This window comes from Talpa occidentalis, unplaced genomic scaffold, assembly GCF_014898055.3.
Source record: "Talpa occidentalis isolate TD23 unplaced genomic scaffold, MPIMG_talOcc4v2.1 talOcc4.9, whole genome shotgun sequence".
Lineage (NCBI taxonomy): Eukaryota > Metazoa > Chordata > Mammalia > Eulipotyphla > Talpidae > Talpa > Talpa occidentalis.
This window is the reverse complement of record NW_023605305.1, coordinates 17,873,838-17,891,317: the sequence shown is the minus strand read 5'-3', so window position 1 is coordinate 17,891,317 and position 17,480 is coordinate 17,873,838. Positions and strand designations below refer to the sequence as shown.

The 17,480-nt window shown below is 36.8% G+C and overlaps 1 protein-coding gene and 1 non-coding gene across 13 annotated transcripts in view; both read left to right on the top strand.

The window, feature by feature from the left end:
- The window catches only part of PUM1 (pumilio RNA binding family member 1), a 115,052-nt gene that overhangs the window by 78,405 nt on the left and 19,167 nt on the right, over window positions 1-17,480 (top strand). For 8 of the 12 annotated variants that reach the window (XM_037498696.2, XM_054691345.1, XM_037498697.2 and 5 more), the window contains 5 exons: window positions 995-1,146; window positions 6,309-6,447; window positions 8,122-8,265; window positions 9,073-9,369; window positions 10,439-10,675. In XM_037498696.2, coding sequence (XP_037354593.1) covers window positions 995-1,146; window positions 6,309-6,447; window positions 8,122-8,265; window positions 9,073-9,369; window positions 10,439-10,675 — 969 coding nt within the window. The remainder of the gene's footprint in view (window positions 1-994; window positions 1,147-6,308; window positions 6,448-8,121; window positions 8,266-9,072; window positions 9,370-10,438; window positions 10,676-17,480) is intronic. The other 4 variants (XM_037498698.2, XM_037498693.2, XM_037498695.2 and 1 more) reach the window with 2 other exon arrangements.
- On the top strand, window positions 6,562-6,638 carry LOC119237339 (small nucleolar RNA SNORD103/SNORD85). The gene has a single exon (XR_005123277.1). It is a non-coding gene; the product is annotated as a small nucleolar RNA SNORD103/SNORD85 (small nucleolar RNA).

Here is a 17,480-nt window from a genome sequence, read left to right as displayed (position 1 = left end):
TGACCTAAAACACCATTTTGACTATAGACTAATTGATATGAGTAAGAGTCAGGTTCCTACAGCATGTTTTTGGTCACAAAAACATCATCAGACTTCTAAGTAAGGATCCAAACATTTTTAGTATTTAACAATAATTTGTATTCATTCATTTTCCAAGCCACTTATTGAAGGTCAGGGTCACCCCTTCTTGCAAGGTGGGAATCAACCCTGTACACAATAGCCTTTCTATCACAGGTCACAGGGCAAACACCCCCTCTTAGGATATTCAGGAAATCAAAGTGTTAGGTTTTTTGTTTCTCTCTTTTCAACTTTGGCTTTAATTTAAAATTTCATGTCAGTGTCCAAATGTGGTTCTGGTGAATGACTTTTTCAACCTCAAAAATAGATACAGGAAGACCAAGCCTCTTGAAAATTGAACAATAGAGTGCCTGGATTTTGTTTTCAGAAGACTTGATTGATTTTCATCTTTCTAGAGTTAAAGAATCACTAGGATTCCTGTCCCTGTGAATCACATTAGGTGCCATCTTTACTATTGAAAGCAGGGTACAACTGAATCTTTTGTTCTGTTCTATCACTTAGAGCACACAAACTCTCCATTTATTTCCTTCTAACAACACGCTTTGTCTACATCTGTCCTTTCTTTCTCAGGGAAAAAATATATCTTCCTTTCTGTCCAAGGCCAGTTCTGCCTTCTGTTCTTAAACCCACCCTTTCCAATTTCTGTCTGTTAATCTACATCTGAATATCTGTGAGTTTGGTCTTTCACTAGCTGCTTTGCCTATTCCTGCTGGTGTTAATGACTTTGGAAGACTTTAGTATGGGGATCTTATATTTTCTGTTTTCCAAAAAGAATTAATGATTATCTAAAATGAATCAATATATCCTTAAGTTAATGTTTTGCATTAAGATCTGTTGAGTCAGATGTAGTTTTGGGAAACCCTAAGATTATTCTTACTAGTTTAAACTTTTCTTAATCTTCTCTTGCTGTTTTTAGGCCCTGCTGTGGTCCCTCACCAGTATTATGGAGTTACTCCCTGGGGAGTCTACCCTGCCAGTCTTTTTCAGCAGCAAGCTGCCGCTGCTGCAGCAGCAACTAATTCTGCTAATCAGCAGACCACCCCACAGGCTCAGCAAGGGCAACAGCAGGTAAATGTAAAGAATTTATCACCATCTAAGTGTGAATTTTAGTTGTTGTATACAATTTAAAAGTATGATTGCTTCTAGTAGAAAACATTGCAAAAAAGGGTGAGTTCTTTCTCCAATGTTTGTATCTGAGTTCAGACTTAGACTTATTAAACTGTGCTTACTGAATACCTTTTATGTGTCAAGTCCTTTGTCAGTGTAACTACTTAAGGCAATGCAGTAAACAATTTGCATATGAAAAACTGCTTTGAGAATTGTCCTATGTAGGGCATGTAGCTATTAGCAAGTGGCAAAGTGAGTATTCAAAGTGATAGAAAAATTTTTTTCTGCCATGCTCTAGTTACCTGCTAAGCACCATTCTCAGATCATGTCTAACTCTGTTACAAGTAGCTTGCCACCATAGGAGACATGGCAGTTCTCAGATTGCTTATTAAAACATTGAATAGGTGGGATAGAAATCTTATACCTTTTACAAACTTAGAGTAATAAGAGCTTTTTAATTGAGTTGGGAAAGGAGCAAAACTAAGTATGTATTTTTTATTTTTATTAAGGTGAAGTTTTTTCTTCATTGTATTTTTCAGGTTTAAACCTCTATAATGTATGTTTTCACACCATGCCTACTACCATAACCCCAGTAATCTTCATCGTGGTCCTTAGGGCCCATCCCTGTCCTGCTTCCACCCCACCGCCCTTTCCTTCTGGTTGCCTCCGTTTTGCAGTTAGCTGTCAGGGGGTTATTTTGGTTTGGTTTTGTCTGACTGTTAGTATTTCTCTGTTGTGTTTTATTTTAAATAAGCCATTTTTTTCCTGCCTACTAGAATTAATTCCTATTTATTGATTAAAATTGTGATAATTTGGAAACTTAAAAAAAAATCATCTTTAAGTCCTCATGTCGGGAGAAAACAAAAATGTTTCTAATCTGTCATTCTATCCATATTAATTAATTCTTGTTGGGATTATTCTGCCCACTTAGTGTAGCATCTTTTTTTCCTCTTTCCTATGTTATTTAAAGTTCTTTTAAAAGACATTTTCTAGCTATATTTCATTCCATTCAAGAGCATCCCATACTTTTCTTTGACTAGTTCGTTGTTATATGACATTTAACTTAGCAATATTTTGGTGCTATAAATAAAACTAATTAATATCCTTTGCATAAGTCCATAATTATTTCCATGGAATAAATTCCTAGAGATGCAAATAAAATGTAACATTTACACTTGTTATACATCATCAGATAAAAGTTGTCTCTTGAGACAAACTCATATATGCACATATGATGTGATTCAAGCAGGAATCCTTTGCTTTTTCATCAGTCTCCTTAAGAAGAGAATGTATGTTTAATTTTTTTAGATTCCACAAAATCATAGGAAAAACACAGGTCTAACTAATTTATTCTCGTTCAGTATTTTTATTGTACGATTTTATTTTAGAAGCTAATACGCACTTTTATTTTTGTAGTAGATAGAGTTCTATTGCCATGTATGTAAGAGAATTCAGGAAATAATTTATTGACAGAATCAATAATTCTTGTTAGTAAATTTCTTAGTAGTTACTCTGGATAGTCTGTATTTATTTGTGTGATGATTTTTATTTTTAAATGGCTGCCTGCCAATTCATTGTGGATTTGGGCAACTAAAGTAGTTGCCATGTTTTGAAAGAAGCTGTGATAAAGTGAACAAGGAAAATAGTAATAAGTATGTCCTATCAAAATCTGTTTAAATCTAAGTGCTTTGCCTATTTTTTTCCCTTACACTAATTTTGATAGATTTGGAAATGAAATGAAAGTTGTATGCATAATGCATAGGTTCACATAAATTAGAAGATTTGAACACAAGTATATAATCTCACAATTTATGCTGCCTTCCTTCCTTCCTTCCTTCCTTCCTTCCTTCCTTCCTTCCTTCCTTCCTTCTTCCTTCCTTCCTTCCTTCCTTCCTCCTCCTCCTCCCTCCCTCCCTCCTCCCTCCCTCCTCCTCCCTCCCTCCTCCCTCCCTCCCTCCCTCCCTCCCTCCCTCCCTCCCTCCCTCCCACTAGGGCATGATGCATATCTTGTAAGTGCAGATTCCTTAGGGGTAGTATGATGATCATTTGTATTTGTGAGTGTTCCATCATCACAATTACAAACCCTACTATAAAAATGGATAGTTTTTCCTGGATCAACTCCTTTGTCATAGTCATTTTATCACAAAGCGTTTGTTCTAGGTGTGTTAACTATATTCTAGTTGCTGGAACAATTAGTGGAGTCACTGACATTCCCACCACCTCATCTTCTCATTTCTGTTTCAGCCTTCTCCAGGGCCCCTTTAACATCTGATAAAAATTTCATTCTTTTCTGTTTCAAAATGACTAGGGAAAAGGGAAAGAAAAAAAAATGTCCTGAGTACTGGGTTTAAGCTTCGTCATAATTTGGTATTGGATAATACATTTTGAGAGATGAGAGTTTACAATGGCTCCTGAGCTTTCTACATGATGGTGAACTGTAGAGAACTATAGAGCATGATGAACTATAGAGAAATGAATGACTATTAAATTAAAATAATCAATTAAAAGATTGGTTGCTTTCAAATTCTGCATGTAAATAAGTGCTTTTTTTTTTTTTAAAGATTTATTTATTTATGCATACAAGAACCGTGGTATAGGGCCTCCCCTGGTGGTGCAGGTGGTGCAGCACCACGCTTTGGAGCTGTCCGCAGCCTCTGCAGTGCCGGTTCTATCCCGGCCAGCCAGCGAGGGTCCCACATGGCACAGCAGACCTCTCCTGTTGCGCCCTCTACTCCCCTCAGCAGTGTATTTCGTCAGTCTGCCTGTTCTGTTCTGGTAAATCTGTCTCTGGTGAATCTGCTCACTCTCCTGCGCATCTGGACTATACCCCAGTTCTTGTATGTATGTATAAATCAATCAATAAATCAATCAATCTTTTCTTTAAAAAAAAAAAACAAAAAAAAAACAGGCAGACTGACCGAAATACACTGCTAGGGGAGCAATGGGTGAGCCAGGAGAGGTCTGCTGCGTCATGTGGGTGTCTCCCTGGCCTGGCATTGAACTCGTGCTGCAGTGGCTGCGGAAGCCTCATAGGTTGTGTCTCAACCCCTTGTGCCACCAGGGAGGCCCCTGCTTTTGAGAAGAAATGTGAATTTAACAGTTCCTGCATTGTGAAGATAGGTGGATTAGTGCTTTGCAAATAGATGCTTGGTCTGTTTTTGTTGATTTTACTAGATTTTAAGATGTTACATGGGAAATTTTATATATTTATTTCCATAAAATCCAGACTTGACAACTATTGACGAAATTAAAATTTGTGAATACTAGTGACTAAACCTAAGATCTTGGATTTATACTCAAGGTGCACCCCACAGATTTTTAGAGAACAGATAAAATGGAGGTATCCTGCTTACTCATTTATTAAAATGGGACTCAGTAACTCTCTTGATGCCGCATTCTTTAGACACGTTGCCCACTCCCCTGCCTCCTGTCCTTTCACATAGTTCTTAAATAGCAATTTTGAACAATTGATGTTTGCCATATGTCTATACATGCTATTTACATTTCCTGGAGAGCTCTTCTGGGATATTGTTGTGCATCTTCTAAGTCTTGGCACAGACACTCACCTGTGCAGCTCCCTTGACTCTTCTGAGTAGATTGAAGTACTTCTCATTTTCTTTTGTTTAGATTCTTTAGAAATAAGTTGTCTAATATTTTGATATTAGTAGTAGTTGTTGGTTATTAATTTCTGCTCGGTACCATATATTGCACATTAGAGGCATTAATTCTGATACTCCCAACAAATCTGTAAGATCAGTTATTTCTGTAACTGCTTTTACAGATAAGGAAATAAGAGATTTTGGGTAAGTTAATGTTCACAAATCTTATCTTGCAAATATGGTGTTGTTCACCTTATGCTCATTTAATAAATATTTAATTGATTGTTAGTTGGTGGTGTTTTTATTCTACATTTTTAACCAAGTGCTAATAATATGTACTAGGTTTCTGACCATGTCATCCATAAATGAGAGTGCTAGTGAAGAGAATTTGATAAGAACTTTGCCTTACAAAAATTGCAAAGTGCATTGTTTATAAACTTTGGTAATTTTAGCCTTGGGCTGTGGATTTTGCATTTTCCCGTGCTAGAATATATCGATTTTATAAAATAGATTCTTCAGAGCTTATGGAATAAGAACGGTTACCAGCATCTTGATGCCTTTGTTTTATTAATAAATGTAAATAAAATTTATTAGTAATATTTTTTATTTATTTAAATAAATAAAACAATAAATCAATAAATAAATTTCTATAAATGTATCACAGGGGCAGAACTGGTATTCTGCACTGAAGTGTCAATGTTCTTGACAAATACTCATCTCTATTTAGATTGCTTTATATTTATGGAATTTATGAATGGAGAAATAGAAACATCAAGACCCAGACGAGCTTACCAGAAACAACCTAAATAAAATCTGGTGACCTCATTTGGGCCTTGATGAATGGGAATAGTATTATAGGTAGAGAGAATGTTCTCATATTCCATTAAGAGAATATAGCTTCTTTTGTATCCTTTTTTTTTAAGTGACACAGATGTTTTGACTTAATCACGCAGCCAAATTACCCCTATTAGTCCTATCTAAGTACCCTCTCCCCTCCATCATATTGTTCTTAATCCACTTTATGACAGAGTGCTGATATTATAGAGTTACCATTTATTATCTGTCTTATTCATAGGAAAAAAGGCTGCAAGAGGGCAGGGACTGTGTCTTGGTCTTGCTTTATTCTAGTACTTGGCAGATAGTGAGAATTGAGTGTTTAATGAGTGACTCATCATTTTTATATTCTTTTGAATGCTTACAGAGATAATGTGTTAAAACTAAGAATGGTAGGATGAAACTTTACTATTTGAAATGTTCTCCCATCGAAATACTAGCCAGGTCTGACCATGTTTAGTTGCTGAGATAAGACCAGATTGGGCATGTTCAAGGTGGTATGGACGTAGACTTCACTATTTGAAATGTTAATTGAATTTTTCTCCTATCAGCCATGTCATATAAAACCATAATAGGAAAAATGATTTTTAACCTTTGATTTTTAAAAGCTTGCTAGACTTTAGCACATGGTGGTCAATCTTAGATATTTCCAATGAGAAGAAAAGTACTTGATATATTTTTGTCTCCCAGGTTCTTCGCGGAGGAGCCAACCAGCGTCCTTTGACCCCAAATCAGAACCAGCAGGGACAGCAAACAGATCCACTTGTGGCAGCTGCAGCAGTGAATTCTGCCCTTGCTTTTGGACAAGGACTGGCTGCAGGCATGCCAGGTGAGACCGCATTGTTGTTCTTGATACTTGAAGGAAGAAAATGTCTGCTTGTTGGGGGGGATTCAAAGGAGAAATGGGTAGTGCTTTTAGCTTGTTTAGGCTTATGATGACTTGACTGGCAAGGATGACATTTACTTGCCCTCACTGAGATCATAGTTCACTGATGAGAGCACTAATTGTTCTGAGCCAGTCTTAATCTTTTATGTTGGAGATATTTGAATCTCCACACATTCTACACGGAATGTGCTGTTTCCCTTTGACACATCATCTGTTATCTCCTTCTAGATAAGGGGTAGTCAGGGTACCTAGCATCACTCTAAAGACTTTAGTCTTTACACTGATCCCCCCCCAGGGTCGGACGATCTTCCTTTAATACAAAGTCGATATATCTACATACACAGAGGTGGGAAACCGCCGGCTGCTTCCACTCGAATCAACATTTACACTGATTTTTTTAAAGATTGATTTATTTATGCTTCCAAAAACTGGAGTACAGGCCAGAGATGCAGGGGGTGAGAGGACTCATCAGAAACAGAGTGGGGAACAGAACAGCCAGACTGACTGAAATACACTGCTGAGGGGAGCAGTGGGCAAGTCAGGAGAGGTCTGCCTTGCCATGTGGGTTGCTCCCTGGCTGGCCAGGGATCGAACTCGTGCTGCAGAGGCTGCAGATTGCTTCATAGTGCGGTGCTTAACCCCTTGTGCCACCAGGGAGGCCCTTACACTGATTTTTTTTAAACAGTATATTAGGTAGAAATTTCCTGATATTCTTGTATAGTCATCCCTTACATATCTAGGATTTCTCCTGAACCAGTAGTAAGGGGTCTTTGTAGCTACCTACATATGATTGATATGTATTTTGACATACTGTCACTTGATCCTGTTCTTTGCATGGATTGGATGTAGTTTGAGAGTCTTGCTTTGAAATAGGTCCTCAGCATAAGTTAATGGATCCTTACTGACTGGAGCATAGCCAAATTAACTGATCCATTTATGAGTTCAGTGAGTAACATCATTTATTTTGATAGTTATAACATGTACATTTAATTGGGAAGTCGCTTGTGATTTCTCACTATTCAATAGGATCTCGAAATGGCATCTCATAAGATATTTAAAAGATCCTACTAACTGAAACCTGTCTACGTTTTTCCTGCTAAGTTGTAGATGTTTGTGCTTAGGTTATGTGACATGGAAGATCTGTGATTTTAATTATTTGTATTCTCTTTTACTTGTGTAGTCAAGAAAACAACACAAGAATTTCTGTGTATGATGACTGGTGATAACCTTGATTAGCACTTTCAAGAGCATAGGTATTCCCTATCTTGCCAAATTTCCTTTCTCACACTGTGGATGATACACTGTCTTTTGTTTTGCACTTACTGTGTGCCAGATGTCAGGCCAGCTCTTTCATATTCATCTTTTAACTTAATCTTCACAGAACTTTGTAAGCAGGTATTGGTTGGTTGGTTTGTTTTCTTATTTTACAGATGAGGAAACAGCTAACTAGAGATTCAGGGTCTTATTACTATTCTCTAAGTGGTGAATTCAGGATCTAAATCTTGGTCTGTCTAGCCCCAAAATTGAGTTTGTGACTATTTATAATATTCTGGTGCCCAGAAGACCATTGTTAGTTTCAAATATATATATTCTCACATGTTGGCTTGATATTCCCAGGTTATCCGGTGCTGGCTCCTGCTGCTTACTATGACCAAACAGGTGCACTTGTGGTGAATGCAGGAGCAAGAAATGGTCTAGGAGCTCCTGTTCGACTTGTGGCTCCTGCCCCAGTCATCATTAGTTCCTCAGCTGCACAAGCAGGTGAGTGTACACCTTAATGGACTCACATCAGAGATATAAAAGGAGCAACAGGTGATGTTCTTAAAATAGGTTGAAATAGACTTCACCTGGCAATTCTCAATATAGCAATTCTGCCCTGTAATAACTTCAAAGAGAACCAGAGCAACCACAATGGATTCTAATTCTGTTGGTTGCAAGTATCAGCTGACTAGTAGCAAGGAACCATTCCACTGAAAACATAGGAAGTTGGACTACTCACATAAGTGGCACTCTTGCCAGAAATCTCTGCTATTCTTTTCAGATAATGTATGCTTTTATTTTTATTTTTTTTGGCGGGGCTAGGGGCAGGTAGACATGGAGGAAGTGAGAGGGAGTGGTGAAAAGTGCCAGAGTAATAAATTGTTTGGGGAGATAATAGGTTTTTATTTTAAGCTTTATATACTTCTGTCTATTTTTAATGAGGAACAATAGTGCGAACATCTAGAACAGAGCAGCATTACTGCACAGTCTTAGGAATTTGAGATTTTAAGAAGTAGTCATATTTAAACTTGAATGCATTTGATATCTATAGCTGTTTTAAACTGTAAACTCTTTAAAAGCAGCTAACATAGAAACTTGCTCCAGTGGTATTTTGACTTCAAATTGAAAGTAGAAATAGAACGTAGAAGCTTCTATAAAGGAATCAAAGATAGATTTGTCCTGTTTACAAGGTTTGTATCTGCTTTCAAAAAACATGGCAGCTTTAAAAGATTTTCATAAAAGGATAGCAATATAGCTTGTAAATGTGGCCAGTTCCCTTCATAGCCAATTGGTTTGCTTTCTTCATAGCTGTTGCAGCGGCCGCAGCTTCAGCAAATGGAGCAGCTGGTGGTCTTGCTGGAACAACAAATGGACCATTTCGCCCTTTAGGAACCCAGCAGCCTCAGCCCCAACCCCAGCAGCAGCCCAATAACAACCTGGCATCCAGCTCTTTCTATGGCAACAACTCTCTGAGCAGCAATTCGCAGAGCAGCTCCCTCTTCTCCCAGGGCTCTGCCCAGCCTGCCAACACATCCTTGGGATTTGGAAGTAGCAGTTCTCTCGGCGCTACCCTGGGATCAGCCCTTGGAGGGTTTGGAACAGCAGGTAGAAATCAGACTGATGTGCTCTTAAAACTGAATTTTAATTGTTTTTGCAATCTTTATGGAACACTGACAATGCATGGAACCTTGAACAGATACCACAGACAGATCTGGACTGAGCCCCATGGGAATGCAGCCATCCCACAGATCTTTGAGATGGTGGACTATTGAAATCAGTGACATAGTTGGGGCCTATTTCAGGTTTACGCTCATGTTGCTATTTGTTTACACTTTCATAGTTTGATTGAAGGAATGGAAAACCTGGGGAGGCTTTTGCAGGCATTGGGAAGAACACAGAGGGAAATATAGAAATGTGGATGCTAAAAATAGAGGGAAGTGAGCAAAGATAACAGCATAGTGTACTCCACATCCAGGACTGAGTTGAGTGGGTGCCTTAAAGAATCAGTTTTCTCCAGTCTTTTGAAAAGAATTAAGGTGAATCTGGTGGAAAAGTGGAGAAAGGATATTGGAACAAGATATATTTAATGTTTCGATGGGGGAAAAGAGCAGGAAAGTAGTGAGGTGAGCATTAGGATAATTGCTTTTTTGTAAAACAATGTGATCGCAAAATAGAAGGGCATGTTTGAAAGTATCAAATTGGAATTGGGTACTAGTAATACTTCTGAATTGAATCCATTGAGGCTTTCATATTTAAGTCTTGTGGAGTCTGCAGGCCAGTTAACCCATTTACAAATCTTTTTTTTTCTCTACTCCATTTTCCACTGGAACCTTTGGGTTGATGAAAGGCATTCTTTCTAGCCCATTTTCTTTCACCTTTTCCATAGCTTATGTGACTGTCGGCTTTTGAACCTTCCCCTACACTGTAATATATGACACAAAAGGAAGGTAAATTTAGCAAGTGATGTTTTGAGCTAAAATTTCATGTTAACCTGAGCCATGTCCTCTTTATTACTTTCCCTGTCCATAGAACTGCCACATGAACAGTTAGGCTGTCTCTGCTGACAAATTTGCGGTGGTAAGGAGTCTGGATCAAAGTGTTAGGAACAGGTCACTGGGCTTGTTCTTCGAAGAACAGGCCTGTTCTTATCTGCATTGTTTTAATTCCATTTTAGTTGCAAACTCCAACACTGGCAGTGGCTCCCGCCGTGACTCCCTGACTGGCAGCAGTGACCTTTATAAGAGGACATCGAGCAGCTTGACCCCCATTGGACACAGTTTTTATAACGGCCTTAGCTTTTCCTCCTCTCCTGGACCCGTGGGCATGCCTCTCCCTAGTCAGGGACCAGGACATTCACAGACACCACCTCCTTCCCTCTCTTCACATGGATCCTCTTCAAGCTTAAACCTGGGTAAGAACCATTACTCTAACACCACCTTGAACTCAAGTCTCTTGCCACTGATGACATTAGAAGCACTTTGCATAAGCAAAGGACAATCCCTTTATCCTAGAAGTATCCTGTACCTTCCTAAAAGTAATTCATGTTACTTAGGTTGTACCTTAGATAGCAAAGAAATTTTGGATTTATTGAAATTTGGGTGCAGTCCCTGTATATCCACTTCAGATTTAGTATGACCATCTTGTTCTTTGGCTACTTGTGAGGGTCTTTCATTATAAACAAAGCACAGGTTCATTTTAAATAAAGCTGCGAGATACCAACAGATAAAGAACATAGTATCACTGAAATACCACAATTAATATTTTTGCCTCATTTTTCAGACTCCTCGTCCCCATGTATACGTTGAGTATCTTTTACACATAATGCATCTGATCTTGTCAGCTTCTTTAAAAAAGTTTGTATGTACATTCTTAGACTACATCAATAGTTTGCTAATGAATAGACAGGTGTTTCCCACTTATACATTTAGGTTGTTAAAGATACAGGATATTTAAACATTGTCATCAAGATCTTTGAAAATGAGGAGGGAAGAGAGGATTCTAGATTAGATTATTAGATCCTAACCAGTAGATGAGAATGAAAAACTTGTAATAGCACTTTGGGTGGCAAAATTCCTGTCTTTCAAGATATGGGAGATATTTTCTTATCTCAGAAACTTGGTATACACTCCCTTTTCCCAATTGCTTATTGAGTTTGGATTTGAATATTGATTTATTTCATAGTTGGGAAAATTTGAGGCAAAGAAGTAGTGATATAAAATTTATGCAAGCTGGGACACTTTTAAGAGTAAGTGGTAGAGTCATTAATAATAACGCTGTGATCACAGACCTAGATCAAGATTTTCCTAGGAAAAATCATGCATGGCTGCTTGATCTAGAATAATCAGGGTATTTAAATCCTGCATATTAAAAATATTTCTAATTAAAACAAATTTTGGAGTAGCTTTAGATTCAGAGCAATATTTGGGAGCAGGTATAGAGATTTCTTCTTAACATCTGCCCCATACACACATAGCCTACCTAGTTACCAGAATTCCTTACCTGAGTGGTCCATTCATTACAGTTGCTGAGTCTTCACTGACACATGATTATCAGCTGAAGTCAGTAGTTTACATGGACTTATGTCACTTAACAATCAAAATTAAAAATGAATTTATGGTTTTAGGAATGAGAACTTACTTAAAGACAAATGCCATGCTTTCATTTAGAAAGACAAAAAATGGGAAATTATTTTTAAAATTAAAAGTCTTGCTGCTGGATAGGTAATATATTCTAGAACTAAGAATTTTGTCTGCGTTTGAATGACATGAGTTTTAAGGCAAAACATTGTGTGTGTATATAGACATTTATGTGTGTATAGCCTAAAATTTCACATGGTAAGAACGTAGTAGTAGAATTCATTGTCTCAGTTTACATATGGACATTGCTTTAGAAAAGTTGTAGGGACTCTACATAATGATGGAAAGGAAAATGGGATACTTTGTACTGCAGTGCTTTCTAGTGACAGAGTACCTGACTTTACACACTGAGGATTAATGGAAAACTTGAAGGGATTAGAGAAAAGTTTCAATGTAGTATGTATTGATAGATGGGAGGAATTAATATTTGTTGTGTAGTTATTACCTGCTACTGTTAATGGTTTTGGGGGCTGTACATACACACCAGGAAGGTGTAAGTATTGTGCGAAAGTGAGGAAACTGACTTAAATACCTTATCTGGGTTTTCTCATTTCTGTACAGATTTATAATCAGTCCTCTTTTACTCTAGAACACGTGGTATCAGCATATAGCCTATCACATGATATGCCTGGAATATTGCTTAAACTAGTACATTATCAGATCCAGAAATCTTACCTTTTAATTGTTTAAACATTTGTGTCATCTTACACTGAATACTTAACAAACAAGCTCTGCAAAAATTCTTTTTGTAAATAGTCAGATAGTACATATTTAACTTTGATAGTCAGGATGGTCTTTGTAGAGAATGTTCAACTCTGCTGTTGAAGTGCAAACAGCAACAGGCAAGATGTAAATGAATGAATGAAGCTATTTTCCAATGAAACATTGATTTATAAAAATAGGTGGCAGGCCAGATTTGTCCTGTGGGCTGTAGCTTGTCTACCTCACAATTTTAATAAATGCTGTGGTTCTTGGTGTTTGAAAATGGAGCTGGAAACATTTGCATGCATGGTGCCTTTCCTCTTTCCAATATATCAACCATTCAATGAAATATTTCCTTCTTAATTCATGTTTCCACTATGAAGTAGGAAATAACTATTGATGTGAGTTACTTATTTTAATGACTTGCTGTCTGCCTAGTTTTATTCCTAACATACCTTTCCTTTAAAGAAAAATTACCTTCTTCAGCAATTTACATGTGTGTATTTACATTGGCCTCCTGTCACTGCATGCACTCCTTAAGCCATACAACTATCCAGAGGAGGAATTTTGTGTTATGAGCAGTAGCTTTGCCTCACTGCCTCACTTCCCTCTGTTTCCTTGGGCGGTGGGTTCTTGTTTTAGTCTTTTGTTTTAATTGAGAAGCTTTAATCTTAACTTAGATTAAATAGATATGTGGTACTTGGTTTGTAATAGTGTTTATAGAAAGACCCTAAAGACATTTTGGTGCAAGTAACCTATTACTTCTTTGTCAGATATTTATTAGACCACGTAATAACGGCTGCTTCTGTTAACATTGCTTCACTACCAATACCAGCCATCAGTTTTTTTTTTTTTTTTTTAAATCAGGTTTTATTTACTCAACATTCATTTCCATAATTACATAATTTCTGGAGTATAGCTTTAGAGTAAGAGGATACTAAAGACAACACTGATTCAATTAAATTGTTTAGGTGATTGTTTGCCTTTTTTTTTTTTTTTTAATTTTATTGTTATATTCCCCATACAATTGCAGCCCCCCCATTCTGACCCCAATCCCTCCCCTCCCACCCCCGCCCCCCTAAAAGTGTCTCTGGTTCATAGTTTTTTGTTGATTTTGATTTTCACTTTCTTATAGTTATTCATTTTCCTGGTCCCTTATTTAAGTTTTCTAGATTCCTGCTATGAGTGAGACCATCCGATATTTTTCTTTTTCTTTTTGGCTTATTTCGCTGAGCATGATCCCTTCCAGCGCCATCCATGTTGCTGCAAATTGCATGTGTTTATCTTTTTTGAATGCTGAGTAATATTCCATGGTATATATGTACCACATCTTCTTGATCCAGTCATCTATTTTTGGGCATTTGGGTTGTTTCCAAAGCTTAGCTATTGTAAACAGTGCTGCTATAAACATAGGGGTGCAGGTGTTCTTTGGAATTGATGTTTCTGTGTCCTTTGGGTAAATACCTAGGAGTGGAATTGCTGGATCATATGGAAGCTCTATGTTTAGTAGGTCCAGAAATCTCCATACAGCTTTCCACAGTGGTTGGACCAGTTTGCACTCCCACCAACAGTGCAGAAGAGTTCCTTTTTCTCCACACCCTCGCCAACATTTGTTGTTGCTAGTTTTTTTAATATGTGCCATTCTCACTGGTGTAAGATGGTATCTCATGGTAGTTTTGATTTGCATTTCCCTGATGACAAGTGATGTTGAACATTTTTTCATATGCCTGTTGGCCATTTGCATTTCCTCTTCAGAGAAGTTTCTTTTAAGCTCTTCTGCCCATTTTTTGACTGGATTATTTTCTTTGTTGTTGTTGAGTCTCATCAGCTCTTTGCAGATTTTTGTGATCAGTCCTTTATCATTAGTGTTGGGTGCAAAAATGTTCTCCCAGTTCAGCCATCAGTTTTTGAGTCACTAAAAGCCATCCTTACAGCATAAAACAGTAGCATTCATTATGTTACATAGTCAAATAATTTTACACACTCAGTGTGGTTTAATGACTTTCATAATATGACATGGCCAGTGAATGCCTGAACGCACATTCCAGTTTCTATCTCTGTTATCTGTATGTGGATCTTTTCTCCATATCATTTTCACACACTCTTTCAGTAGTCACACATGTATGTTAGGATACTCTGGAGGAAAAAAAATATCAGTGACTTCATTTTTAATTCAGCGGTTACATGTTTGAGTTCCTACCTAAAATTTTTCAATGCTTTTTTCATTACCCATTGTTTAAAGACCAAATTTCTTTAAAACAAAACCCCAAAATTTTATTGAGTTATATCTTATATGTCATAAAATTCACCTATTTTAAGTGTATAGTTCAGTGACTTTTAGTTTTCTAATTTGTGCAATTATCAAATCAATTGTAGAATCTTTACATCCCCTGATCAGGTAAAATATCTCTTGACTATTTACAGTTAATCTCCATTTCTACCCATGGCCCCATTTGGCCACTAGTTTATTTTCTGTTTTAAATTTGCCTCTTCTGGACATTTCATGTCATGGAACCTTGTAATATGTGGCCTTTTTCATTGGGCTTCTGTACTTAACGCATGGTTTTGAAATTATCCATTATGTAATGTGTGTCAGTGGTTTGTTCTTTTCTGCTTCTGAACAGTGTTCCGTTTTATTGATATACCACATTTTCCTAACCACTCACGATATGAGCATCTTTTGGTGATAGTGTTTGTCTGTTAGAAATAACAAACATTTGCATGCATGTCTTTCTACATGTTTTCATTTCTTTAAGAAATACAGTTGCTGAGTTGTACATTAGTTTTATGTTAAACTTCTTGAGAAACTGCAAACCTGTTTAAGTTGGTGCTTCATTTTATATTCCCACCACTAATGTGTAAGGATTCCGGTTTCTCTACCATCACCCATTTTGTTTTTTAAATTGAGGTATAATTGACATTATTTTCAGGTGTATAACATTTGTATGTATTACCAACATTTGTTTATATATGCCAAGTGATCACTAGAGTTAAGTCCAGTTAATAACTTATTCTGAGGTACAGCATTTTTTTGAGTGTGGCATGACATGAGATCTCTTAAAGTTTTCTCTTAGCAACTTTCAAATATGGATTACAGTTATCTGTAGTTGCCATATTGTACTTTAGACTTTGTGAATCACTTTATTTGTAGCTTTTTATTCTCTTTATTCATTGTACCCAGGGTGCACCCATGTGCAAATCTCACCCCCGCAAAAAAAAAAAAAAAAAAAAAAAAAAAGGTAAACCATGAATCTATTCTCCAAATCTAAAAGCTTGGTTGGGTGGTAGTGTTTTTTTTAAATGATTCTACATGTAGGTGAGTCATATGGTATTTTGTTTTTCTCTGACTTAGCATTTGTTCTTATATGGCTTATTTAATATAGCTGTTTTGGTAGACTTGAAATACAACATCATTATGGTTTTAATTTCCACTTGTGGCTAGTGATGTTGGGCATCTTTTCATGTGCTTATTAACCATTTGTGTAACTTGGTGAGATGGCTACTCATTTTTTGCTCATATTTCCATTGTGATATTTGTTGTCTTACAGAGCTGTAAGAGTTTGTTATATATTCTGTATACTAGTAGCTAATTAAATATGTGTTTTGCATATATCTGCTGGTCTTTCACGTCTTTGCATTTTTTAAATAATGTCTTTTGAAATACATTAGTTACTCATTTTGGTGAGATCCAGTTTATCACTTTTGGTATAGAAATTCTTTGTCCAACTCACATCTTAATTTTTCTTCAATGTTTTAAAATTTTTATTGTTCTAGATCTTACAGCTAAGCTTATGATCCAGTTTGAGTTAATTTTTGTACATTATATGAGGTGATGAATCATCTCATTTTGCTCCAGCAAAGTTTTGGTATTTTCAGTCAAAAACTAAACTTTCTGAGTTTCATACATCTTTTAATTTGTTCCTACATACTTTTACTATGTTACTGTGAATAAAAATGTATTTTATTTTTGGGTTGTTTGTTTATAGATATATAATTGATTTTTGCATATTGATTTTACATTCTACAAGTAAACTGTACTTACATATTCTAATAGTTTTGGATGGATTCCTTAGAATTTTTTGTATATATAGGATCATGTCATCTGTAAATAAAGAGGGTTTTTATATTTCATATTCATACAGTATATGTTTTGGGATGTTAATCCAATCTGACATTGGAGGGGTAAGTCGCTTGGTTTGCTAATTCTTTTTTTAAAAAAATTATTATGCATACAAGAACTGGGGTACAGGCCAGAGGTGTAGGGGGTGACAGGATTCACCAGAGACAGAGTGGGAAACAGAACAGGCAGATCTACTGAGATACACTGCTGAGGGTAGCAGTGGCAAGACAGGAGAGGTCTGCTGAACCATGTGGGTCACCTCCCTGCCTGGGGATCAAACTCGTGCTGCAATGGCTGCAGATAGCTTCATAATGCTGCATCTTAACCCAGTGCGTCACCAGGGAGGCCCCATTTCTTGAGGAATTTTTTTTATCTCTGTTCAAAGTCAGTTTCCTTTCTTGTGATGTCTTTGAATTATTATCAAGGTGAAATATTGCTCTTATAATGCATGTTGGAAAATGTACAACTCCTCTGTTTTCTGAAAGAGTTTATGGAGTGTTGTATTATTTCTTTAAATGTATGATAAAATTTAGCAAAAGCCATCCTGATCCAGCTGTTTACATGTGAGATTTTTTTTTTTACTTACATCAAGTTCTTTATGTCTTACAGTTCCATATCCTCCTTTTCTTTTTTCTTTCTTTCTTTCTTTTTTTTTTTAACGATTTATTCATTTACACAAGCACTGGGTACAGTCAGAAGCGTGAGAGGGCGAGAGAATTCACCGGAGCCAGAGCAGGGAACAGAACAGGCAGACCCAT